The sequence below is a fragment of the Mustela nigripes genome, chromosome 13 (assembly GCF_022355385.1).
Source record: "Mustela nigripes isolate SB6536 chromosome 13, MUSNIG.SB6536, whole genome shotgun sequence".
In the NCBI taxonomy this organism is placed as follows: Eukaryota; Metazoa; Chordata; class Mammalia; order Carnivora; family Mustelidae; genus Mustela; species Mustela nigripes.
In genome coordinates this window covers 33,754,390-33,781,021 of record NC_081569.1, presented here as the reverse complement: position 1 = coordinate 33,781,021, position 26,632 = coordinate 33,754,390, and the positions used below count along the sequence as shown (strand labels likewise).

The window sequence follows — 26,632 nt, the reverse complement described above, 5'->3', positions numbered from 1 at the left end:
CTGTACTTCCCATCAGGCTCCCCTGGCTCTTCCATGCCATCCCCCACCTCTCCTGGAGTTTTGCTCTTCCAAAGACCCCTCCCACCCATCAGATAGCCAATGACAGCTACTCCTTTCTTCACTTTCATTGAAAATCTGCAAACATCTGTTCTGCTCAAATAAGTCATTTTGCACCTTATTTGAAACCTCCTCATTAAAAAAAAAAAAAGTCTGGTAGGGGAAGACTGTGCTGATAAAACCACACGTCAGTAGCTCTTCAACTAAACAAGAAGATAGGAGGGGTAACAGGAAATTTCAGATGTGATAACTGAAGAGTTCATCCTTTGTGAAAATCAAGCCTACCAGCTACAGGGTGTTAATTAAGATGGGGTTTTAGTCTGGTCCCCAAAGAATCATGTACCTACTGGGGTCTTAGCTCCACTCATACATTTACAAGGTGCAAGAAGGGTGGCAGTCCAGGCCCAATTAACATGAACGTGGAATCCATGCCATCTTATTGAAGGTGCCTATTGCTAACCACACGGTTCTTTTTGGCACAGGTAAGCATCCCACAAGGATGCTCTTAAGCCCCAAGGGTTTGCAGAGTGGGGAACAGGGAGTTCCTGGAACAGACTTTGTAAGTCCGAAGAGGCCGGAAAAACTCTGCCTGTTTAAGGTACAAATCTGCTCTAAAAGGCACTAAACCCCTTTCATTTGGAAGCCTGCCCCATCAGGTGCGAGGCAAAATTAAATACACATTGCCCTGAAAATGCCACCTTCGCCCTCGTGATGCCAGCAGTTTCTTCACAGATCCAGCCCTGCCTTCTTCATAATCTCCACTCCAGAGTAGGGAAGGATGGCGGAGTCCCCTTTGATGCACGAGATGGAAACATAAATCATTTAATACTTGAAATGCCAGACTGAGCCTTGGAAGATGTCCTGAGATCAAAATCACAGAGATGACAGAGCCGCCCTAGGTTAGCCCACCTGTCCCAGAGCTCGTGGTTCGGTGCGCCGCGGGCTGTGGGGTGGGAACAGGCCACAGCCTGGCCACACGAGATGGGTTGGCAGTTCCAGATGGAGCACCGGGAGAACACGCTACAGAAATCCAGTCCTGGGCACTTACCTTGCACTGCCCAGACACGCAGATGGCCGTGCCATTCTGGTCACAGGGGGTACCATCAATGACCTTCTCAGCTTGGCGGACGTAGAAGCGGTAGCCCATTGCCTGGCAGTTCAACTCACACTTCCGGTTGCCCTTTACTACCAAAAAAAAGAAAGAAAGAAAGAAAGAAAAGTATCTTTTTGCTTCCGGTATTCCTTACTGAGATAAAATTCACATAACATAAAAGTAACCATTTTAACCAAAGTGTACAATTCAGTGGTTTTTAGTATATTCCTAATGTTGTGCAACCACCACCACTAACTAATTCCAGAACATTTCTGTCACCAAAAAAGAACCCCTGGACCTGTTTGTGGTCACTACCCCCCCTCCCTCCCCACCTCCCGACTTTGGCAACCACCAGTCTATTTTCTTTCTCTCGATTTGCCTATTCTGGACGTTTCATAATCACGCACTTTTCTTTTTTTAAGATTTTGTTTATTTATTTGAGAGAGAGGGCAGGACGAGGGGAGGGGCAGAGGGAGGGGGAGGGGAAGAGGAAAGGGCAGAGGGAGGGGGAAAAGCAGGCTCCCTACCTGGGACTGGACCCGGGGTCTCTGGGATCATGACTTAAGCCGAAGGCAGATGCTTCACTGACTGAGCTACACAGGCACCCCATAATCACACACTATTTTAAACTGTGCTGGAGTTATGACATCTCCCCATATTTGATGATTGAGGGAAGGGACTGGGTCTTGATCTACTGGCCTATAGTAGAGATTCATAGAGATTCTTAAGGAATCTCACAATGCAAATAATAGACGCTACTTTTAGAAATCCTCCCATGCTTTAACACAGTCGTAATTATATCTCACTTCCCGGAGATCACAGTGTGCACACAATTTTTTATTTTTTTAAAAATTTAAAAAATTTTTAATTGAACATCTGTGCTGTTATAACACTTTTATACTCTGTTACACAGAGTTTTCTGTAATAATTCTTCCATTATTAGATACTTAAGTGGTCTCCCCATCACCTCAGGTGGAAGACTCCCCGCTGAGTAAGAAGCCTGAAGCAGGGCTGGATCCCAGGACCCTGGGATCATGACCTGAGTCAAAGGCAGTCGCCTCGCTGACCCAGCCATTTTTTTTCTTTTGCCTTTCTCTCCTCTCCCCCGACCAGATATATTCCCCTACAGAGTCTTTTACACAAAGCCTGGCACACAGTCAGTGCTTAATAAATGCTAAATTAATTACTGCTACAACCAATACATTCAGAGCAATTTAGCTGCCTCCAAAATAAGAATGAGAAAATTTATCCGGCAAGATATATTTCCAAAACAGACCCCAAGCCAAGTACACACTGATTTTTTTTTTTTAACTGTTTTTGGAGACAAGATGAATGCTATTTATGTTCAGCCATTAGACAGCATGTTACAGGGTCATGCCTTTGTCTGAAAATCTGATTACTGGATTGGATAACACTGACTTTTTCCTACACAACACAATACATCATATTTTCCCCAGAGTAGCTGCCTGTCATAGCAATGAACTTCACTCCAAAGCCACTGAAAACCGCTAAAAGGAAATAACATGGAGCCTCTGGGATCACAAGGTTTAGGGAACACTGAATCTTCTATATACTCTGAAGTCTATCTTAGAAGTCAGGAGACAGGATTTCGTACTCTGGCAGCCCAAAAGATAAAAAAAGGTGATCTTGACAAAATCAAAGAATACCAAGGACGGAAGCACCTTTGGAGTTACCTAAAACCAAGCCATTTTTACGTAGATTAAAAACACAACACCGCAGGAGGCCTAAGAAAGGCGGTGACAAGGAAGGGGTAAACTAGTTTCCAAAGCTTGCTTTCTCAGGTCATCTATCTACCCTGACTCAGCTTCCGCCTCCCCAGCTCTCACTTTCTGAGGTGACAGCAGGACCAATCCAAGGGCATTGCCTTTTAAGTAATAAAAGTGTCTGAAAGGCAGCCTCACATGGGTAAGGGTTTGGAGTTCTCACTTCTCTTGGCTTCCTCCCAATTACCTCTAGCCTTTGGGATACTATCTTTCGCAGCCACAATTTTATTTCTCAATATTCACAACCGTATAGCAGAAGAACATTCCGAGAACCAAAAAAAAAATGTCTGAGTGTGAGACGATGATGGCCGAATCTCTGAACAGCTGCCTGAAAACAGCCTTGAGTCTGGCCTTGAGGCTGGGCTCCTCCTACCTGTGGTCCAAACCAGCCATTAGGTCTGAGCCTCTGCCTATGCGGCTTAGACAGTGTCCCTGCCTTCTCAGACTCGCAAGAAGGAAAAAGGGGGCTCTAGCAAAGAAATGAAGCCTCCGGACAAGGGACTGCCTAACACAACTGCCTAGAATCCTGCTCCCTTAGCAATACTCAACCTGGTGCCTCTCATGAAAGCGCCTCAGGACTGACTTCTCTCGGCCCTGCATACACTCCCCAACCACTTTAAAATTCCACAGAAAAATGTATTTGCAGGGCCTCGGATTAAGGTTTTCCATAGATGATCACTTCGTTCCTTTTTTCCCCCATGAATACAACTACAATTCTCAGGCCAAGAGCTTCTTCTCTAAGCAGATCTTGCCATGGTTTTTTCAGTGCAGACAGAGGAGGAAAATTAGAGAAGAGTGTCCAAGAGCGGGGAGCAATGGGCCGCAAGCGATGTGGGCACCTCCTTCTCTCCCGGATTCTCTTATTGCTCTCCCTCTCTGCTCTCATCTGCTTCCCAAATGTCCTCCCCACCCCCTAGAAAGGAACACCTTTCTATTCCACACACTGAGCGGGTGACTTGAAGCATGCCCCAGGACCAGAAGCATAGCACCTTGTTGAAAATGCAATTTCTGGGGCCTCAACCTCCAACTCTTTCAGCAGAACCTGTGGTAAGCTATTTAAACCAGCCTTCAGGGCCCTTCTGGGGCAGTCAAGTTTGGGAGCCACCGCTGGAAGGAAAATCAAGCAGTGAGAAGGCCTGGAAGTTACTGACTATTCTTATTTTGAATCCAAGATGTTCCAATTCTACACCTAAATGTCTAAGGTAATATAAGCACTATCTGTAGCTATATTTAGAATATTGCCAGGTAAAAATGCCCTCTTACTATTTAAAAAAAAAAAATGCTGATTACACAAAAAAATTCAAGTGACTTAGAATAAAGCAGCTAACAGCAAAAGCTACCCTCAAATATAGGTTAAATATTTAAATTACTCACTGAACTGTGTTCCCTCAGAAAACCCACTGATATAAAAATATTTTTTATTTTTTTATTTTTTATTTCATTATTTTTTAAAGATTTTATTTATTTGACAGAGAGAGAGAGATAGCAAGAGAGGGAACACACGCAGGGGGAGTGGGAGAGGGAGAAGCAGGCTTCCTTCTGAGCAGGGAGCCCGATTCGGGGCTTGATCCCAGGATCCTGAGATCATGATCTGGGCCGAAGGCACACACTCAATAACTGAGCCATCCAGGCACCCCTAAAAACATTTGTTTAAAAGGGATTTTATTTGTTTATTTGACAAAGAGAGAGAAAACAGTGGGGGAGGGGCAAAAGGAGAGGGAGAAGCAGACTCCCCACTGAGCAGGGGCAGGGCTTAGCCATGCAGGGCTCAATCCCAGGACCCTGAGATCATGATCTGAGCTGAAGGCAGACATTTAACCAACAGAGACACCCAGGCGCCCCAAGAGTAAAGACATTTTTTAAGTGATAAAGGACCAAAAAAACCCACAAAAAAACAGAGAAGGAGTTTACAGTTAAAAATTTTGGAAGGTAGGAAGCAAAAGGACCTCTGGAAATAACAAAGCAGACCCAAGAAAACTGAGCATAAGCAGGAGGGGAAGCCACAAAGCTGCCTAGTACATTGCATCTCCAAGAGACAACTTTGTAAGTAGGGCAGAAAGCAGGCCTAAAAACAGAAAAATCAACTGTAAGGGTGGTTAACAAGTAGTCAGAGATTCCACTTTCCAGAACGGTTAGCTCAAAGCCTTTGAAAATCAACTCCTTCATAAAAGCAAAAGATAGCTGGAATGGCTATACTAATATCATGCCAAATAGACTTTAAGATAAAAGTTGTTACTAGAGACAATAGCATTTTATGATGACAAAAGAATCAATCCATTAAGAAGACAACAACAGAGCCCCCAAACACATGAAGCCAAAACTGAAAGAACTAAAAAAAGAAATAGGCAATTCAACAATCATAATAGTTTGAAATATTGATGCCACACTTTCGATAAAGAACAGAACAACTAGACAGAAGATCAGCAAGGACTCAGAAGACCTGAACAGCATTGTACACCAACTAGACCTAATAGCTGTTTATAGAACTTTCCATCCAACAACAGCAGAATACTCATTCCTCTCAAGTATACATGAAACATTCTCCAGCAGGGACCAAATGTGAGGTCACAAAACAAGCCGTAATACATTTACAAGGACTGAAATCACAGAGTATGTTCATTCACCACAATGGAATGAAATCAGGATTTGAAAGCAGAAAGAAATTTGGGGACTTCAAAAATATGTGGAAATTAACATACTTCTAAATAACTGATCAAACAAAAAACACAAAAGGAAAATAAGAAAAAACTTTGAAGTAAATAAAAATAAAAATACAACACATCAAAACATGGGATGCAGATGTAGCAGTGCTTAGAGGAAAAACTATAGCTGTAACCACCTATGATAAAAAAAGAAGATCTCAAATCAATAACCTAATCTAATTATATAAAGAATGGAGAGACAATAGAGAAAATAAATGAAACCCAGAGTTTGTTTTTTGAAAAGATAAACAAAACAGACAAACTTTTGGATAGACTGATCAAGAATGAAAGAGAGAAGACACCTAACACTAAAATCAGAAATGAAGAGGGAACATTACTACTGATTTTACAGAAAAAAAAAAAAAAAAAAAGGACCTCTAACCAGGGAAATTAGGGGGAAAAAAAAAAGAAAAAAGAAAAAGCATCCAGATTGAAAAGGAATAAGTAAAACAATCTGTATTCCACAGATAACCTGATTGTATATATAGAAAAATTTTCAAATGCACCAAAAAACTATTTGAACTAATAAAAAGTTCATTGAGGTTACAGGATATAAGATCAATATGTGAAAGTCAACTGTATTTCTATACACTATCAATGAACAATGTGAATATGAAATAAGATGACAATTCCATTTACAATAGCATCAAAAAGAATGAAATATTTAGAAATTAAATTTAACAAAAGAAGCTTAAGACTTATATGTTGAAAACTACAAAATAGTGGGAGGTTGGGGGAACCAGGTGGTGGGTATCAGAGAGGGCACGGATTGCATGGAGCACTGGGTGCAGTGCAAAAACAATGAATACTGTTATGCTGAAAAGAAATAAAAAATTAAAAAATTTTTAAAAAAAGAAAGAAAGAAAGAAAACTACAAAATACTTTTGAAAGACATTAAGAAAGACCTAAATAAATGGAAGGACATCCCATGTTCATGAATCAAAAGACTTAGTATTATTAAGATGGCAGTACTCCCCAAATTGATCTACAGATTCAACACAATACCAATCAATATACCAGCTGCCTTTTTTGCAGAAATTAACAAGCTATTCCTAAAATTGATACGGAAATGCAAGAAACCAATAGCCAGGGGTGCCTGGGTGGCTCAGTCAGTTAAGCAGCTGCCTTCAGTGCAGGTCATGATCCCAGGGTCCTGGAATCGAACTCCCCATCAGGCTCCTTGCTCAGCCTTTACCTCTGCCTAGCACTCTCTCTGCTTGTGCTCTCTCATTCTCTCTGGCAAATAAATTAATAAATAATCTTTAAATTAAAAAAAAAAAAAAGGAAACCAATAGCTAAAATAACTTTAGAAAAAGCTGGAGAACTCATACTTCCAGATTTTGAAACTTACTACAAAAGTAAAGCAATGAAGACAGTTTGCTATCATAAGGTCTGGCATGTAGAGTGATCAAACAGAATTGAGACTGTAAGAATGAACCTTTATATATATGGCAATTGACTTTTAACAAGAGTGCCAAGACAATTCAATGGGAGAAGAACAGTCTTTGCAATAAATAGTTTTGGGACAACTTTGCATATCTATATGCGAAAGAATAAAGCTGGACCCCTACCCCACACCATACCTAAAAATTAACTCAATAAGGAACATCATCCTAAACATAAGAGCTAAAACTAAAAAAATCTTAGAAAAAACACAGGTATAAGTCTTTATGATAGTGGGTTCATCAATGGTTTCTTACTTAATATGATATCAAAAGCACAAGTAAAAAAAGAAAAAAAATAGATAAATTGGGCTTCATCATAGAACTTCACTGAGAAAATAAAATAAAAACCCAAGGAATGAAACAAAATTTTTGCAAATCATATATCAGATAAGGCACTTGTACCTAGAATCTATAAAGAACTTTCGTAACTCAATAGTGAAAAAAAAAAAAAATGGGCAAAGAATTTGAACAGACATCTCTCCAAGGGAGAGACATAAATGGCTAATAAGTACATGAAAAAATGCTCAATAGAGTCAAAACCATGATGAGAGAGCACTTCATACATATTAGGACAGCCTAAATTAAGGGACGCCTGGGTGGCTCAGTTGGTTAAGCAGCTGCCTTCCGCTCAGGTCATGATCCCAGCGTCTTGGGATCGAGTCCCACATCGGGCTCCTTGCTCGGCAGGGAGCCTGCTTCTCCCTCTGCCTCTGCCTGCCACTCTATCTGCCTGTGCTCACTCTCTCTGTCAAATAAATAAATAAAATCTTTAAAAAAAAAAAAAACATATTAGGACGGCCTAAATTAAAAAGACAAAAAGAGGAGATGTAGAGAAGTCAGAACCTTTGTACAATGCTGACAGGACTGTCAAATGGAGAGTTCCTTTGGGATACATTTGGCTGTTGCTCAGGATGTTAAACACAGTGTTACCATATGACCCAGCAATTACCCTTCCAGGTATATACCTATGAGAAATGAACACATACTTGAAAAATCTTGTCCATGAATATTAATAACAGCATTATTCACAATAGCTAGGAAGTGAAAACAATCTAAATCTCCCTCAACTGATAAATGAAAAAACAAAATGTGGTCTATCAGGGCACCTGGGTGGCTCAGTTATTAAGCATCTGCCTTCAGCTCAGGTCATGATCCCAGGGTTCTGGGATCAAGTCCTGCATCGGGCTCACTTCCCCCTCTGCCTCTCTCTCTCTCTTTCTCTCTCTCTCTCTCTCATGAATAAATAAATAAAATCTTTTTAAAAATGTGGTATATCATACATGGAATATTACTCAACAGAAAGGAAAGAAGTATTGATATGTATTATGACATGGATGAGTCTTGAAAACATTGTCCTAAATGAAAAAAGCCAGTCACAAAAAGTTGCCTATTGTCTAATTACAATTATCTGAAATGTTCAGAACATGCAAATCTATAAAGGTAGAAAGTAGATTAGCAGTTCCCAGAGGAGAAAGTAAATGTTAATGGGTATGGACTTTCTTCTTGGGGTCCATACTGAAATAATTTAGTAGTAATAGTTGGACAGTCTTCTGAATACACTATTAAACATTAAACTGCAGTATTTAAACTGATGAGTTTTATGGTATATGAATTTTATCTCAATAAAACTGTTATAAAAAAATGAAAAAGAGGCAGGTAGCTTCCTAAATCTCCAAGAAATCATCAAATAAATAATTCGGAAAAACTTCTTTTTCCAGGTTGAAGGAGTCCACCAAATGCCCAGGGCAATGGTGTTAGTGGTAAGATTTGATTTTACCTTACTTATAATTAATACGTTACCCTGACTGTTTCATGGTTACAAATGGAGGGTGTGAGACTCCTGAGTCAGAGATAAAGGACTTTATTGCTCTTGGAAGAGCCTGCAGCATGAGCATCAGCATATTTTTATCAATTCCCCTTGTCCCCAAGTCTCACAGAGGCAGTGCCCAAGGGCCCAGATGGATATTGCATACACAGCTGAGGGATGCTTTGCTTGAAGGACCTGCATTTAGGGAGAAGCAATAAGAAGCCCTGTTCTTTGTCCTGGGTGGAGATGTATCTCATCCTTCAAGGTCGTTCACTGCAAACAGGATCTTGAGAAATGACCTGGTTTTGGGGTGGGCAAGGCCTTGTATTCTTGGCATACTCCACAAAATCTGTAGGAGCATAAGAAGTATCTCCCAATGAAGCAGGATAATGAATAACACCACAGCACATGGCTGTGAAATTTTAAGACACTTGGGACAAAGAAAAGATAACAGAGGCTACCAAAGATGAAACAAACAAATAAAATGATATTGGATTTCTCAACAACTTTGAAAGTGAGAAGATAATTGAGTGAAAGCTTGTGACTTTTGAATGAAAGTCATTTCTAGAGTTTTATATCAAGAACTAGAATTCTTGGGGCACCTGGGTGGCTCAGTGGGTTAAGCCGCTGCCTTCGGCTCAGGTCATGATCTCAGGGTCCTGGGATCAAGTCCCGCATCGGGCTCTCTGCTCAGCAGGGAGCCTGCTTCCCTCTCTCTCTCTCTCTGCATGCCTCTCCATCTACTTGTGATTTCTCTCTGTCAAATAAATAAATAAAATCTTTAAAAAAAGAAAAAAAAAGAACTAGAATTCTTTATCTAGTCAAGTTATCAACCTCTGAGAAAAAATAAAGGCATTTTCAGAAATCCAATTCTTGCACAATTTCCCTCTCATGCACACTTCCTAGAGAATATATTCTACCATAATGAAAGACCAGGCTAATAAAAAAGTAGAAGTTGTTGGATCCAGGAAATAGAAGATCTAACCCACGAGAGAAGCAAGAGGGAATGCACGGGACTAGGGTCGAAGGGGATCCTGACAAGACATATTTGCACTAGGCTAGGATTGGAGCAGGTCAGAAGGGTCAAGGAGAGTGTTAAGTGTCTGACTCTTTATCTCAGCTCAGGTCTTGATCTCAGGACTGGTTATTTAGGCCCTCTGTTAGGCTCCATACTACTTAAAAAAAAAGAGGGGGGTGGTCAAGGAGAAGGTGAAATGGATAAAATGTCCTATCAATTTTAAGATACTGGTATTTTACAATATTGAGATATCAAGTAATTGATAGAAGATTTACACAATTTAGAAGGGGTTGCATTGGTGTGAAGTACACAGAAAAGCAGACAAACTAAAAGGAAAAAGGTATTTATTAACAACAAAGAAAATAAGGATTGTGGGAAGAGAAAAGCCATCACAGCACCTGGAATGGATGCTACAGCCTGAAACCCAGATTATCCGGTACCAGCACCACCCGATCCAGAAGTCCTCCCCTGGAGCTGGGAGTGCCGTCAGCTGGTAGCTCAAAGCTGTGTCTTTTGGGAACTTGCCCTCAGCCTAAGGGAGGTCCTTTAAACAAGGTTAAGCCTCCTCCTGATGGAGAGCCCAAAGACTGGTCCATGTAGTTGCACAAAGGTTGAGCGGGTCTCAATTTGGGGGAACTCTGCAAGCTAGCCCAGCTCAGAGCTGTCCCACTCTGCATCTCAGGTCTCCATAGGCATTGTCCCAGGATGACTCGCTGGTAAACAGGGGATACAAATCACTGCCTCAGGCTCAGCATCCTGGAGACCTGCCCTAAGCTAGTCCACCATATGGCTCAGCTACAAAGAGCCCCCAGGCAGTCACGCTGTGAGCAGTGGTTACTGATCTAACCAAAACGGAAACATAATTACATTGAGAAACTGTGGGGATGGGAAGTGTGCACATGTTGATAATGATTAAAGTGGGCTTCAACCTCATCTTCAACAGAACACACCTGAAACTGAAAAATCTGGAAGTAACAACACAAGCAGCATTTATAGATATGAAGGCACAGCAGAAGAACAGCTAAAATAGTTGGGGAGTAAGAAATAGCGGCAGCGGGGCAAAGTTTGTGGAACTGTTTCTGTAAAACAGATGCCCACGTTATTTGGATTAAATGATAAAAGTTAATTTTGGGGCGCCTGGGTGGCTCAGTGAGTTAAGCCTCTGCCTTCAACTTGGGTCATGATCTCGGGGTCCTGGGATGGAGCCCCGCATCGGGCTCTCTGCTCAGTGGGGAGCCGGCTTCCCCCTCCCCACGCCTGCTTGTGATTTCTCTGTCAAATAAATAAATAAAATCTTAAAAAAAAAAAAAAAAAGGAATGGCAAAAACTCAGGTTCAACAATTCACGTTCCCAGAAACCAAATCCTTCAGCACAGTTTCTGTCAATGGTAGGCTCCCTCCCATCTCTGTTCAAAATTAACATGAAAGTGTCAAGCTCACCACTGTCTTTCCGGGAGCTCTGCGGAAGCAGGACAGCAAAACAAGATGCTGTTCTCTAGGAAAGCAAAACGTTGCAGGAGCGTGGAGACTCCAGACCTCAGCTAGCTTTGCTGCTTCCTAGGCTTGCATGAGCTCGGAAGCAAGAGTGGCAAGGAACACAGCTCACACCTTTCCCATAACTGCACATTCTCCCATTCTCATGTAAGCAGGGAGAAAATATCAGGTAAGCAAAGTGGAGAGATCCTATGCAGAAATACACAAGGCTATTCTTGGAGAATGGGCAACATCTGTGCTTAGTTTCGGCTCCATTCAAACTTCACAAGTTCACTCCAAGTTTAGCACCGAAACCTTCATTTCCCAGGCTCAAGTTCCCTTTTTTTTTTTTTTTTTTTTGGTGGAATATATGATATCCCTGTTCAAGAAAAGCAGCTTCGTAAATGCAGCTCGTAAAACTCGGACGTGGCAGGGTGCTTACCCAACACATGCTGATGAGTGAAGTGTAAATGAATTAGAAACACGGGGAGTGATGCCTTACCTGTGTGGGCAGGGTTGACATAAAGGAAAAGGGGCTGGCTCAAAATTGGAGCCAGAAGGGCAGAGTCTGCTGCAGCACTGGCTGGGCGGGTGTGTGTGTGTGTGTGTGTGTGTGTGCGTGTGTGTGTGTGAGAATAATCCGGGACGGGAGCAACGGCTAAACCAGGCTTGGCCTCCACCTGTATCATCGAGACAGTACTCCTCCTGTGGATAACAAAGGATCTGCCTGCCCTTGGACTCCACATTCTGGACTAGACGCGGATGATTACTCTTTAAACTGCGCTCCCCCCAGACTGCATTTTCCAGGACAAAGTTACGGAAAATAAGATGAGGAGCATGACTCTAAGAGCCTAGACTCTTCTCTGGAATTAGAAAACTGTTCTGAAAAAAAAAAAAAATCAGAAGAGAAGAGGGACAGAGACTGCCTAATTCCTAGCTTTTCCTATTCTAAAAAAGGAAATTGTTTGGGGCGCATTCTGTTAATAAAACTTCAATGCAAAAACATGCAGCTCATCAACTGCTAACGTCCCTGACCTTCAATCCCACACTTGCGACTTCTGTGTAATTCAAACTTCAGAAGTTCACATGCAGTGTCCCACTCAATCTTTTTTTTTTTTTTTTTTTTTTAGATTTTATTTATTTATTTGACAGACAGATCACGAGTAGGCAGAGAGGCAGGCAGAGAGAGAGAGAGGAGGAAGCAGGCTCCCTGCTGAGCAGAGAGCCCGATGCGGGACTCGATCCCAGGACCCTGAGATCATGACCTGAGCCGAAGGCAGCGGCTTAACCCACTGAGCCACCCAGGCGCCCTGTCCCACTCAATCTTATTTCACCGACTGCCTTAGCAGACTTGGCAATCTAGATTATTTACAAGGAACAGAAACATCTTTTGGAAATGCTGAAAAATCACTGGCTTCATGTTCCGCAAGAGGTAAATTCCTCTTAGCGTGATCGCTCGCCCTTGAATGTAGTTCTGGTCTGCAACGCTCGAAGGCACGGGTTCTCCGACGCTAGCATGTTCAGAGTCTCCCAGAGGTCTTGCCAAAGCGCAGACGGATGGACCGACTGCCTGCCTGCAGTTTCTGATTTCTTCGGTCTCGGCTGGAGACCCCAGAATTTGCATTTCTGACAGGTTCCCAGGCGACGTCACCACTGCTGGCCCAGGAACTGCACTTTGAGAACCACTGCTCTACCAGAAGCTGTTGAACCAGGATGGAAAAAGGAGACCTGGCCATAGCCACACCACTCACTTCCTGATCCCCTCAGGAGGAACTGCCAAAGCCGCCATCCAAAATTATGCGTGGTCACCTGAATAAAAGGTCACAGTTCTAGGCCCGCAAACCAGCCAGTGGGAAATTGCAACCCTCAGGAGGAAGTTCCCTTCAGAGCGGTCAGGTACAGCCCACGTTGGGCAGAAGGCGAAGCGGGAATAGGAGCTTCTTTTTCCTTAGCATCTGCATTTGGATCTGGCTGCCTAACCTCTCCCCATCTTTTATAATATTCAGATGTCTGCTGTTTATTGAGCACCTACTGTATGGCAGGCCCTTCACAGATATTAACCCAGCTAATCCTCACCTACGGAGGATGAGGACACTGAGGGGCAAGCAGGCTTAGTGACCAGCTCCCAAGGACAAGGCAGTAGTTGGTAGAGCTCAGCACGGAACCCAGGGCTGTGGTGTTCCACCTTCCCACACTGTGCTGGAGCCCAAACCTAGTCCACACAGAGCTTCCCACTGCTGTCCTGCCAATGGGAAACAGATGGGACACCAGTCACCCCAAAGTCACCTACTGGAAGCCAAGTTACCTACCTAGTTAGCGCTATCCAATTTGCATCTCTTGGGTCCCTGAGGGCTTTGGGTCTCCCCCATTACAGCCAGGACAGCCTCACTCCAGCAGCTCCAGAAAGTAGCCTGTACTTCTGTTGTGGATTTCTAAGGCCGAGCTCCTACCCTGCCCAATTCTGTGCCATACTCGAATCGGTCCCGTGGCATTTGTGCCACACTGGGCAGCTCTTTCCCATTCCTGGGTCCTTGTGCTGGCTGTCAACCTCTCCTATCCCCACCATAATATTATGATAGAATCTGAAATATATTTGGTCTTTGACCTCAGTTCCTGGCAAAGAGCTAAAACCCTTGTGATTTCCTGGGAGATAAGGTGTGGGGGGGTCTTTTGTTATTCACAGTAAGACCCTTTCAAGCATACCTGAGCTTATGCTAATGACTGAGTTGTTGGTAGGCCCTAGATAACTTCAGAATGAGGGCTGGTCATCAGAAAGACCAAAGCATGACTACGGGGGAGGGGAGAGGCTGGAAACTGGGCTGTTCCCCAATAGCCAATGATTTAATCATTCTTGCCTATGTCATGGGACCTCCACACAAAAAAACAAAAACAAAAACTCTTAAATGACAGGGTTCAGAAAGCTTCTGGATTGGCAAACACACGCAGGTGTTGGGAGGGTGGCATTGCCTATAGAAGGCATGGGAACTCCACATCGGGAGTTCCAGCTGGCTGTTCCCGAGTTCTATCTTATATCACGAACTGATAACCGGAAGTAAACTTTTCCTGAGCTCCAGGAGCCATTCTAGCAAATGTATCAAACCTGAGGAGGGGGTCCTGGGAACCTTCTACTTGGAGCCAACTTGGGCAGAAGATAATTCAGTGACCCACTACTTGTAAATGGTTTCTGAACTGGGGAGCGGGGGCAGGCTTGCAGGATAGCCTCTGAGCTATAAGGTCTATGCTAACTCTGGGTAATGAGTGGCCGAGCTGAATTAAATCACAAGACATCTGGTTGGTGTCCGCAGAGACCTGGAGAATTGCTTGGTGTGGGAAACTCACACATTTGGTTTCAGAAGTGTTGGGCGTAGAAACAGAGCTTGCTTGGTGCCTGCCTGCTTCCCACGGCCACTAGCTTCCAGGGACGAGGGTCAAACTGTCTGCTGGCAGACCCCAGGTTTTCTTCTCAGTTGACAAGCACTGATGCGCCCTTCTAGGGCACAGCCCAATTTTCTTCAGAACAGGACACATTTCTGCCAGTGCAGCAAGCATTCAAGAAATCTCTTTTACTCCCTCTATCGCTCTGTCACCAGCCTGTGTCATTCATTCATGCTGGATTCTTCTCTACTCATTCACTGCTTCTGCCAAACCCTAGTCCAGGTCCTCATTAGCCTGTGCCAGAAAAGGGTTACAGGGTCTCCTGGCTGGTTTCCCTAATTCCAGCTCCCTACCTTCTCCTCACTTACCCAGCTTAAGCTATATTACCAAAAACTTCCTTCTTCAGGAAAGAGGGGGTGCCCCTCTTAAGGACCTGTCATAGCCCTACACGCTGTTCCCATGAATCCTAAATGCCTATCCTCCCCACTCTACCCTTTCCCCAAATGCCCCATGCCCCTCCCACCACATGGCTTGGCACATGCCGTTTCCCTTAGCTGGTTACGGTATGTTCTATTCTCTGCTTAAGCAAATTCTACTTGAACTTCCAGATGTGGCTCAGTCCGTCCACCTGCTCCTGGAAGCTTCTCCCCTATGACAAGGGCCATACTTGTCCCACTGATCTAGTCATCTTTAAATAAAATGTCCCATCTAGAAAGAACCTGTCAGTTAATCCTCTCAGTTTACACAGCAGAAAACTGAAGCTCAGAAAAGTGAACACACTTGCCTAGAGTCATGCTGTTGATCAATAATTTGACCCTACTTAAAATGCAGAAGAACTTCCTTAATTAATAATAATAATACCTAACATGGCTAGTTAGGTAGTAGTCACAGTAAGCCACACCCTGTGTGAAACAGGGCATGGGCATTAGTCCATCTTATCCTCACAACTCAGCAAAATAGATATTGTTATTATCCCATTTGACAGATGAGGAACCTGAGGCTGAGAAAAGTTAAGGAACTTGCTAAAACCCCCACCACTAGAAGGTGGTAAAGCCAACAGGGTTCCAATCCAGGTTTGACCCAGAAGCAGAACTCTTAATCTCACTGCCTGTTGAAACTTTACTTCCTTCACCTGAGTACAAATTACGTCCCTAAATAGAAACTTACTTCCTTGAGGTAAAGGATGATACTTCACAGAGTACCACATGTGGAGCAATGTTTGTTCACTCACCAAAACACACCTACTGTGCCAGGGTCCAGGTATCAGCGAGTTGATAAGACAAGAGTCTTTGCCAACACGGGCAATTGACCGCATGAAGGGGCAGAGAGGAGAGAAGAGGATTCAAGGCAGAAGTTAGCGAAGGCCATACCCAAGAGGCAGGAACACGGCCTGTTCAAGGGACGAGAGACACCTCAGTGGCTGAGGTAGACTGTGAGGGGAGAAGATGTAAGGGGAGAGGTGAGGAGAGATGATGTGAGATGAGGCCACAGAGGGAGACCCAGGCCACACTAGACCACCATTCTCACAGAAAGAGGGAACACACTCGTCTGAGTTCTGTGAAGCAGCATGGCCTACACAGCTTGGACGCTTCCAGAGAGCAGAACATAGAACGGCAGTAGCTTCCTGTTTGGAGCAAGTTGCTGGACGCGGAGCCCTCTGGAAATGGGATCGGTTGACGTGGTCCGAGTGACCAACCTCTTTCTGAAAGGTTTCCTTTTTCCCTCATGTCACAGTCAATCTACGGCTAGAAAAGGGGACTGAAAACAAACCCCGTTGTGGAAAAAAACGCCATGCTGTTCAAAACTCTTCAAGCTGTGGGACACGTACTGTTACATCTTAACATGTTACATTTAATAAAAAATAAACGTTGGAAGGAGGTTCTGTCAGCAGAAAGCCAGTTTGGCCAACTGTCAGGAAAGCAGGCTGACAGCTGCAGGAGACGCGGGAGGTCATAACTGGTTTCGTAGAGCTTGGGAGAGCACAGCTCTCTGTGAGCGGATATGGACATATTAATATATGGAACGTATACAGATCCTCTAGAAAAATGAGGTGGCTGGGGTTTTTCTTGTCAGGAACTAAGGATGTTGAGAGCTGTGAGCAGGAACTCACGGCAGAGAACTCCGGAAAAGATGCCATGTCAATGAGAGGTGTGAGAAGCCCAGGGAACCCAGAGCCTGAGGCAGGGGTACCGAGGGGTACGGAAGGAGGTGGCCTGCCTTCCCACCCCCCGCTATTAACAACTTTGTAAAACCCGTCTGTGTGTGTACGTGTGTGCTGTGTGTATCTGTGTGCTGTGTGCATATTACATCAGTGTGTGTATATAATGGATATATCTGGGTGCAGGGATGCATGCGTATATATGTATGTTAATTTGTATATATAGCATGTGTATATGTGTGCACTATCTTCCAGGCTGTTGGCACAAGTCCAAGGCAATCAACAGTGATAAGAACACAATGAGGGCTGGTTCCTAAGGCAGAAAAACTTACTGCATGAACGTGTTGGGCAGCGGCAGAAAAATCCACAGGCCTGAAAGCCAAGCAGGGGCTCTCACAAAAACCCTCTCCATCTTCTAAACACTGAAGAGCAGACATGGTACAGCACTGGAAAGAGGTTTCAGCAGGAAGAAAGTTCTGGTGGCTTCAGGGAAAGAATTTTTTAGTATGACATATTCTTAGAATTCAGGGGAAATGGCAAGAAGCCCCAGCTAATCTCGTCTCTACTTTCTTTTTTTTAAAGATTTTACTTATTTATTTGAGGGGGGGGGAAGAAGATGAGAGAGGAGAAAGTCAGAGGGAGAAGCAGACTCCCCGCGGAGCTGGGAGCCCAATGTGGGACTCGTTTCTGAGACTCCGAGATCTTGACCTGAGCTGAAGGCAGTGGCTTAACCAACTGAGCACCCCCCCAGCTGCTCCTCGTTTCCACTTTTCACAGAAAGGAGAGAGCTGGGCTTTGGCCGAGCTTCACCGGAATCTGTGAACCGCCCACGCTCAGCACAGTCTGTTCCCGGGAGGCAGAGGGAACTTGATCCTTAACGTCAAGTTCTCTCATGGCATGTTCCTTAGCACCCTCCACCCCCAGGGGGCTCTGGGCTCAGCTCTCCCTGTCAGGCTTTAATAACACCCACCAAAGAGTAACTTCCACCATGTAACCATCTTATGACAGCCCACCTGAGTTCTTCACTGTCCTAAGATGGGTTTCAAGGACACTGCTTTTTACCACTGGGCTCTAACTCTTCCACGGCTCTTTTTACTGTTCTGGAAACGCACCATGGACACTCTCATCTCTATTTCTTCTATTCAACTCTCCAGAATGTCCTTGATATTCCAATATTCCAATATACCTAACACAAACCCCACCTTTTTTTTTTAAGATTTTATTTATTCATTGGACAGACAGAGATCACAAGTAGGCAGAGAGGCAGGCAGAGAGAGAGGGGGAAGCAGAGCAGAGAGCCCCACAGAGCAGAGAGCCCCATGCGGGGGGCTCTATCCCAGGACTCTGAAATCACAGCCGGAGCCGAAGGCAGAGGCTTTAAACCACTGAGCCACCCAGGTGCCCCTACAAACCCCACCTTTAACATAGGTTTGTGAAATACACAAGCAAAAACTGTGGCAAGTGGAGGTAGAACCACCACCACCACCCCCCTCCCCGTCCCACCCTCCAGGGAATATGAAACAGAAATTGCCTCTGTCTGGGATATCAGGAAAGGCTTTACTAAGGAAGTGACTTTTGAACTGAAATGTATACAGATAAAGTTAGTTTGTGAGGAAGGGGATAGTAAGGAAACTGTCCTAAGCAAAGACACCAGCCTGTGCAAAGGTCCTGTGACAGGAGGAGGAGTAGAAAGAAGGTCAGTGTGGCTGGACACCAGAGAGTAAGCCAGCCTGGAAAGGTGGCTCTTCTTTAAGTCCACAGTTCTCGTGATCCCTCTGGACTGGGTTGCTAGATAAAATGCAGGATGCCAGAGAAGTTTTTCAGATATACAATATACACTACATGGAACATATTTATACTAAAAAAATTTTAATAAATCTGAACTTCAAATTTAACTGAGCCTTCTTTATTTTTATTTGCTAGCAAACTTGCTCTGAATACAACAAAAAGACATGTTTTCTACATAACTTGTTTGCATTCTTAATCACAACGGGTCTTATTTTTCAGCTGGCTTGATGTTTTTCTGCCTCTGATGACTTCAATCAGAGAACCTCAGAGCAGGAAGAGTCCTTCTAGAAACCAGCCAGTCTAACCTTCTAACTCTACAGACAAGAACAGGAGGCTTACTTTAAGTAAGGCACCTGGAGCTGCTCAAGGTCAAAGCTAGAGACCCAACTGGGGCTTCTTCCACGCCTCCCTGCAGTGCCTAGGACAGCGCTGAGAACATTAAAAAAGGGCTTAATCAATTGCTCAGTTGCATTAACAAGCTCATTTACATGCCTCTGTACAGAGGGGGATAAATAGACACAACCCCAGACAGCCAGGGGCTTTCCAAACAAAATAAACAGCAAGCCAGACAGAGAAGGGGCCATTTGCACATGCACAAACACAGGGGCAGACACAAAGGACCCCAGCAAGTGGCTGCTTCAACCAGCTACACTCCTGCCTTTTCCTGGAGATTCTAAGAGCCCAGAACCAAGGCTCTTCTCCGTGCTGGCTTCGTGAATTTACGCCTGCCTGGTGGCCCATTGGATTTCCATGGCACATGTGAAAAGTGATCATTTTTACCTTAAGATGAAAACTGTGACCCTGAAGGGACTCACCAGTCAGCCTCATTTGTCCCTTTTCAGGCCCCGCATGTTTGCTAAGAGATTTTTTTTTTTTCAGGCCTTCTCTGCAGGCAGAACACGTTCTGTCCAAATATGCACAACCACCAGGAGAAAAAGCCAGGGCGGGTCCCTCCACCACTATTTACCAAACGAATGCGGCCTTCCACATTCAGCTCTGCTGAATGCAGGGGCTAATCCCCCTGAGTGAGCTTGGCTTTCATTCCGGGGCTTTAAAAGACGTCAATCCATCCCAATCACAATCAAATGCAAGCATTTCACTTTCCGAAGACAAACACGGATTTGGACAAATGAGAAACGGAGGCTCCCTTGTGGAAGGATGAAAAGGGAATTCAGCAGCCCCGGCTCCCTCTCAAAGGAAGCACCGGGAAGGATGTTCCAGCCGCGGCCACACAAAGCGGGGCATGAGCTCATCATGCCAGAACCTAATTGAAACTTCAGGCTGAAACAGTGTTTCGTAATATTTGGGGGAAAGGATGGGCAGAGACAAAAAGGAGAAACAAAGGGTGTGTACAGAACAGCATGAAAAGCAGCCCACTTCTTGACTGTAGGACAATTTGGATGGTGGCCACTGAGTTAAATGAAGTGTAGCCTTCTTCCTCTCAATCTCGCTGAGACCCAAAGCCGTTCTGCAGAACTTGCTGCTGTTGTCATCAGGGCTCCAGAGCCAAGGCCTTTCAGGTCCGTGAGGGCCTTCGAAATCCAACGGGATTGAGAGGGATGTGGCAGAGAAGAGGCTGGTTAGACCTTTAGGCAAACTACCTAGAGTTTGAGAATCTACTAAAAGGCATCGGAGCAGAAGAGCGAGCGTGGTTTTTGCATGTCCTGAGCAGGGTCTGAATCTGAGTCCCATCACATACGAAGCTTGTGTCACTGGACAAATTATGTCCCTGAAACTTGCTTTTCTTCTCTTTTAAAATAGGTGTTCCAGTGCTTGTCTGGCACACTTGCCTGACAACCACGTAAGAGAATGCTTGTAAAAGAGCAGGCCCTCGATAAATGTCCACTTCCTTTCTTCTCCCCTGAAATTAGATGATCCGGGAAGTGGCAGAATGTCTGCTCTGGGAAGCTTTATAAGAACTGCAGACATAGAAATAAGCTACCTTTTTTTTTTTTTTTTTTTTTTTAAGATTTTATTTATTTATTTGAGAGAGAGAGAGCGAGCATGAGAGGAGAGAAGATCAGAGGGAGAAGCAGACTCGCCACAGAGCTGCCAGCCGAATGTGGGACTCCATCCTGGGACTCCGGGATCGTGACCTGAGCTGAAGGCAGTCTCTTAACCAACTGAGCCACCCAGGTGCCTGAAATAAACTACCTGTGTGGAAATGTGGCAACCCCAGACAGTGGAAAGATGGGCTGGGTGGTAGTGCCCAGTAGTCTCCAGGCTACTCCCTTGCTTGTGGGTGGTCCACTGATGGCTGGCCAACCCCAAAGCCCTTCTGAGCTGCCTGTTCTTTGTCTTTGATAATTGTCGCAGAAGCATGGCCAAGCTAAAACATGCCTGGAAGAGGAGCAGAGAGAGTGGCTCCCTGCTTTTGGATGGCACTTCAGGACTTGGGAGCTGCCAGACCTTGGGGATGCCGTTCCGGATCTCATTATTCCATTTTCCTCATTATGACTCTTGCAAATTGCCACCTGCAAGTTTCATTTCATTCCTGGATCTGCACAGAGACATGCTTCTCCTCTTCCTTCTTCCCAGAGTCTCCTGTGCATTGAAGGGCCATAGTCCCCTGCAGTTCAACCATCATCTGCTGAGGCACACAGGTCTCAGTGAGTGAACTTGGCCTTCGGTCAAAGTTCTCACCCACAAACATGCTCAGTATCATTAAAAAAATCTGTGAGGACAAGTGGATACCTAGAAAAAATGTGCCTCAACTGTAGCCATAGCCAGTAAACCTTTGGGATATTCGCTCTTTTCCTCAGTCCCCTACTTCACCTTGACTTTGTAGCTCTAGCCTGATGCTCTGGTTTCCTTTGGATAGATTTGGCCATCCATAATTACCTAGAAGAAATTGGGGGAGAGGCCAGAAAAAGAGAGCATTCCCCTTAGATGCCCAATATATTTAAAATGAAAGGACGTGATCTTTTCAACGGGTGACCCCCTTCCCACTACACTCCGATTGGGCTTCAAGAAAAATTCCTGGATAATCCAAAAGAGTAAACTAGTCCTCAGGGCAAAACTCTGACAAATGGGCAAGAACAAGTTTAGAGGAAAGACATTCAAGGTCTTTTCCCTGGGCTGAGAAGGCTTGAGGTCAGGGGAAGGTTATATGAGAGTAGACATAGGGAAACACAATATGCAACATTGGATTTAACCTTGTACACCTCGGAAAGGAAGGTCAAACTTTCCACAGTTTGTCTATGCAATCGGAAGTTATCCAGTGGTTCTACCCATATTTCTAAGTCCTCTCTAATCCCCCTACCCTGCTTTCCTTGTCCAGTTAAAGCCATACAAAGAGCTCACCGAAAACAGATAGTCTCATGAAAATCAAACCAGATAACATAAACAGAGAGGAAATGTTATATAAGCTCCCTTAAGCCTTTGGCCTAGATTCCAGTGGGCCCGTCCTGTTTGGTTTTTGATAGTAGGTGTATAGCGGTAAACGTTAACATTTCCTGATTTGTATCCTTTTATCTGAAAATGCAGGCATTGCTTTGGATATGCTGTTCATTCGGTTTTATTATTAAAAAAAGAACCAACATCTCATACCCATTAGGATGGCTGCTACCAAAAAAGAGACAGACAGACAGAAAGAAATGGGACAGGTGGGGAGGACTGAAGAAACTGGGAGCCTTCTACACTGTTGGTGGGAGTGTAAAAACACCGTGGTCACTACGGAAAACAATATGTCAATTCCTCAAAACATTAAAAATAAAATTACCATACGGAGCAGCAACTCCGCTTCCCAGAATAGAGCCACAAGAAGTAAAAGCAGGGTCTTGAACTGATGTTTGTAAACCTATGTTCATAGCAGCATTACTCACAAGAGCCAAAAAAGGAGAAGCAAACCCAAACAGAATAATATTTCCGGGGGTTGGGGGGTGGGGAAATGGGGAGCTGTGGGTTATTGCTGAATAGTTCTGCAGGATGAGAAGTTCTGGAGACGGGTTGCATAACAGTGCGAATGCATGGAATGCTATGAAATGTGTATTTAAATTAAAAGAGTCAAGAGGCCTGTGGGTGGCTCAGTGGGTTAAGCCTCTGCCTTTGGCTCAGGTCATGATCTCAGGGTCCTGGGATCGAGCCCTGCATCAGGTTCTCTGCTCAGCAGGGAGCCTGCTTCTCTCTCTCTCTCTCTCTCTGTCTGCCTCTGTCTACTTGTGACCTCTCGCTCCGTCAAATAAATAAAATCTTAAAAAAAAAGAAAGAAAGAAAACAGTCAAGATGGCAAATTTTTGTTATGTGTATTTTGCCACCATTTTATAAACCATGGCACCAAGATGCCAGAATTCTACAAACCTTCCAAGTGATATCCCAAGGCATCAAATCAACTCTTGAATGAGACTCTATCTAAAACTGGTGGCCCAATTCCAGTATGAGGGATGATCGCCCACCAGACCACTCTGCCCCACCGAGTTTGCTGGCTCGTTTCTATCCTTCCCCTCTTCCGGTGAAGCTGGGCACAGAGGAACAACAACAAAACCTTCTGGAAGGGAACACATCCCGCTCGATGGAAAAAATCAGCCTTTCTTTGCAAACAGTGATGACATTACTGGCCCCCAAACAGTAAAGCAGGCCTGAAGGCTGCTGTGCTCCCCATTACCGGGGACACATTTTCATCGTTCCACCCATCCTCCCTACTCCAAAGAGCCTGGCAGATCCTGGGTGCTCCACGCGGGTTTGGGGAGCAAATTAAGGAATCACGGAAAGGCAGATGGAGGGCGAGAGGGCAGTGGAACAAGCAGCTGTGCAGCAGAAACGTCAGAAGCCCTCCAGAGGGTTAAAAACACAACTTGATTGCCTCTTTCTGGATAAATTCGAGGGATGATTTATGTAAAACAAGGTAACGTAAGTTCTTGTGAAAGTCTCGGGTTTTACGGAGAACGTGTGATATCCTGAGTACAGTTTTGATTCGTCTTCTGTGCATGTGCGTAAACCACAAAAGCAGTTAACTGTGGATGGCCAAATGACAAATGCCTCTGCCTCTCCCAGGAGAGATTAAATAGCTCTGGGTTGAGGGAGGAGAAAAAGGGAAGATCAAAAGAAGATCCAGACATCCCTGGCTGGCAGGCGGCGAGAGGTCCCCCTGGCCAACGGAGGGTAACCTTTGCTTGAACTTAGAGGAATGTGGAAAAGGGGTTCTGGGCTGGGAAGAAAATCTCCAAGATACTTCTAAATTGTGCTGACCGGGAGGATTCCGAGCTGCACGCCTGAAACTCCCCGACCGGACCATACTATTTACTTCTAAGCCTGTGCCGTGTCTGTGCTGCTAATTAACAAAAACAGTTTCCTTTTTTCTCTCTTCTTTTTTTTTCTAGTGATAACACAGAAAGCAAATTCAAGGTCAAGGTGGTGCTTTGAAGGACTGATCCAATGTTTTGGGAGAAATAAGGCAGATACAAAGCAACAGAATTCACACCCACTGACCCATTCATCCCCCTCCTGGAACTTATTCTGAGACCAAAATCTAAACAAAGAGTCGAACACATTACAGTTTTCCTGAAGATGCATTCGAATGGATTTTGAGCTCTTTAAAAAAAAAGGGGGGGGGGAAACTCATTAGGAAAAGACTTTGGGGGAACGAAAACATTATCCTAAGGCCGTGGAATCGATTTCTGTGGCCAACCCCTACAGAAGCCCTGATTCATGGGTACTACTTCCTTGGTGTGGAGACAATCACCGACACAGCATCCTCGCCGATCTGAGAATGTTTCTCTGATACCTGAGATCACCCAGACAACATTGTCTGTCAAAAAGACCCCCTTCTATAGCCGCTCAGACAGGTTTTTTTCTTTTAAATGTTAATGAATTATGCCAAGCAGCTAACTTGCGGGGCAGAGCTATTCAATTCTTTAAATGCAGATAAAAGCATCCTGCCCGAGTCCTCAGAAGCCTGCAACAAAATGCAAGCAAGCTGTAAAAACAACTTGACCCTACACCCAAGGCCCCTAGGGAAATCTCTAGGGACCAGGAAAAAAAAAGAAAAGACAACAAAAACAACCCCCCTCCCCACCCCTAAAGCTTGACTTCTTAAAGTAGCAAGTAGTGTAATGCAAATGAATGTTGATTAGAAACAAACAGAACCCTCTTCTGCGGAAGGTTTCCAAACACAAAGCTTAGATAACAGATGATTTTTGCCAAACCCTCCGAAGTCCAGCAGTAAACAGCTGGCCAAGGCTCCCAGAACTTAAAAAATTTATCCCCTGAATGAGGAACCTAGGTAACGCCTACATTTTCTTTTTAAGAAGTGTTACATACTAAAAGATCAGAGTCTCCGTATTTTAGGGGTCCTGTCTTGTGTCTCACCCATAAGAAACAAACCATCTTTTTCTGAAAAGTCGGGAGTCAGGGGCGGGGCCCACCTGGCCGCACTTCTCTTTCATGTGGTAACGTCTCCATCTGCTGGAAAGTCCGATGTCTGCATTAAAGGTGGATGATATTTGATTTATTTACCTATAAATCTAGGTCAAGTTTACATATCCATTTTCCTATTCATATGTATTGCCATTTCATTTAAAACTTCTGCCTGTTTTCCTTGACTTCTGAGGTCCCCGTGGACTTAATTCTCACGGCATCTGAAGGATCTCCCCTGGCCCAGCTTGGTCCCCTCCCCAGGGTCTGGGCATGTCCCATCAGTCTTTCTTTAGCCTGTACATCCTTAGGTCAGCCCCTGAAACCCTTCTCTGAATGTGGACACTATTGACCTGGAGGTCAGGGGCTCCTGTAGCCCTCAGGCTGGCATGCCTTTGAACTAGGATGATCTTCCTAACTGTGCACAGCAGGAGCTCTTCTATTTGGCTGGGCACACTGCGCTAGAACTGCTTGTTTTGTGAAGACCCTGGGATCACGACATGAGCCCAAGGCAGCCGCTTCACGGACTGAGCCACCCAGGTGCCCCTTGTCTTTGAGTTTAAAAATAAATAAACCTACAAACATTTAGGCAGTGAGGAGGAGGCTGTGTTTGCCACTCTCTCTCCTCTCTGGCATCTGCCAGGTTCTTACTTCTCCGGACCTGGGTCCTCAGTCCTCCTCAGCCAGGCAGCCATCCAGGGAACAGCCCCAGGAAACACGAGCGCATACTGGACACACACAACTTCTTAACTGTCATTTTGACGAGGGAAGAAAAGGCAAGCCAGAGACAGAGCAGAAGCTGACACCCCACAACCTCCTCCCCCCTCCTCCCCCAGATCAGGTATCTGTGACATTCCTCTTGCACTCCCGGCTGCCCTAAAGCTAAGGAAAGGAAAAACAAATAGTTAACTTGGTAGAGATCACATTCCCTCAAGACCGGAGTCTCCCTCAGTTTACAAACGCCAGAGTAATTTACAAGAACAAAGCATTTCTATCAATGACCTAGCTTCCAGGAGGAAATGTAGATACAGTTAAATGTTCTTACAACCTGGGGCCCACTGGCAGATACTTGAAGGGGGCAGAGTGTAACATTCCTCTAGGAAGCTCCCAACTCTCTTCTTGTTAATGCCCTGCTAGAGGGGAAAAACAACTTTAACTTGACAATGGCAAGGCCTCCAGTATCCTGGGAGTCGCCTTTAACATACCAAAGATCTTACTCTAAACCTCCCTTTTTTCCTTAACTTCCCCAACCCTGTAGTATATAATCCACCACCCCTCACCACTCCAGGGCAGCAGCTCCTTCTGCCCAGGGGTCCTGAGTCCCCATGCTTTTAATAAACCACCATTCCGCACCAAAGACGTCTCAATGATTCTTTCTTGGGCTTCTGTACAGTATGCAGGCTGGGAACCCGTGGGCTTCAGCCTGCCTCTCACAGACTACAAACTTGACAGCAGCCAGGGCTGGCAAGGGAATAAAAGGTAGGTTCATCGTGTCCTCCTCTTAAGGTGCCCCCTTGTCCACAGGTGACCCTGCCCCCGCCATCTCCTGCTTGCTCTGCTCATGGGCTGTTCATTCCCTGTT

The 26,632-nt window shown here is 44.8% G+C and overlaps 1 protein-coding gene across 1 annotated transcript in view; it reads right to left on the bottom strand.

Annotated features, from left to right (window-relative positions):
- The window catches only part of THSD4 (thrombospondin type 1 domain containing 4), a 557,289-nt gene that overhangs the window by 308,246 nt on the left and 222,411 nt on the right, over positions 1-26,632 (bottom strand). The window contains exon 7 of the mRNA XM_059371952.1: positions 1,106-1,242. Coding sequence (XP_059227935.1) covers positions 1,106-1,242 — 137 coding nt within the window. The remainder of the gene's footprint in view (positions 1-1,105; positions 1,243-26,632) is intronic.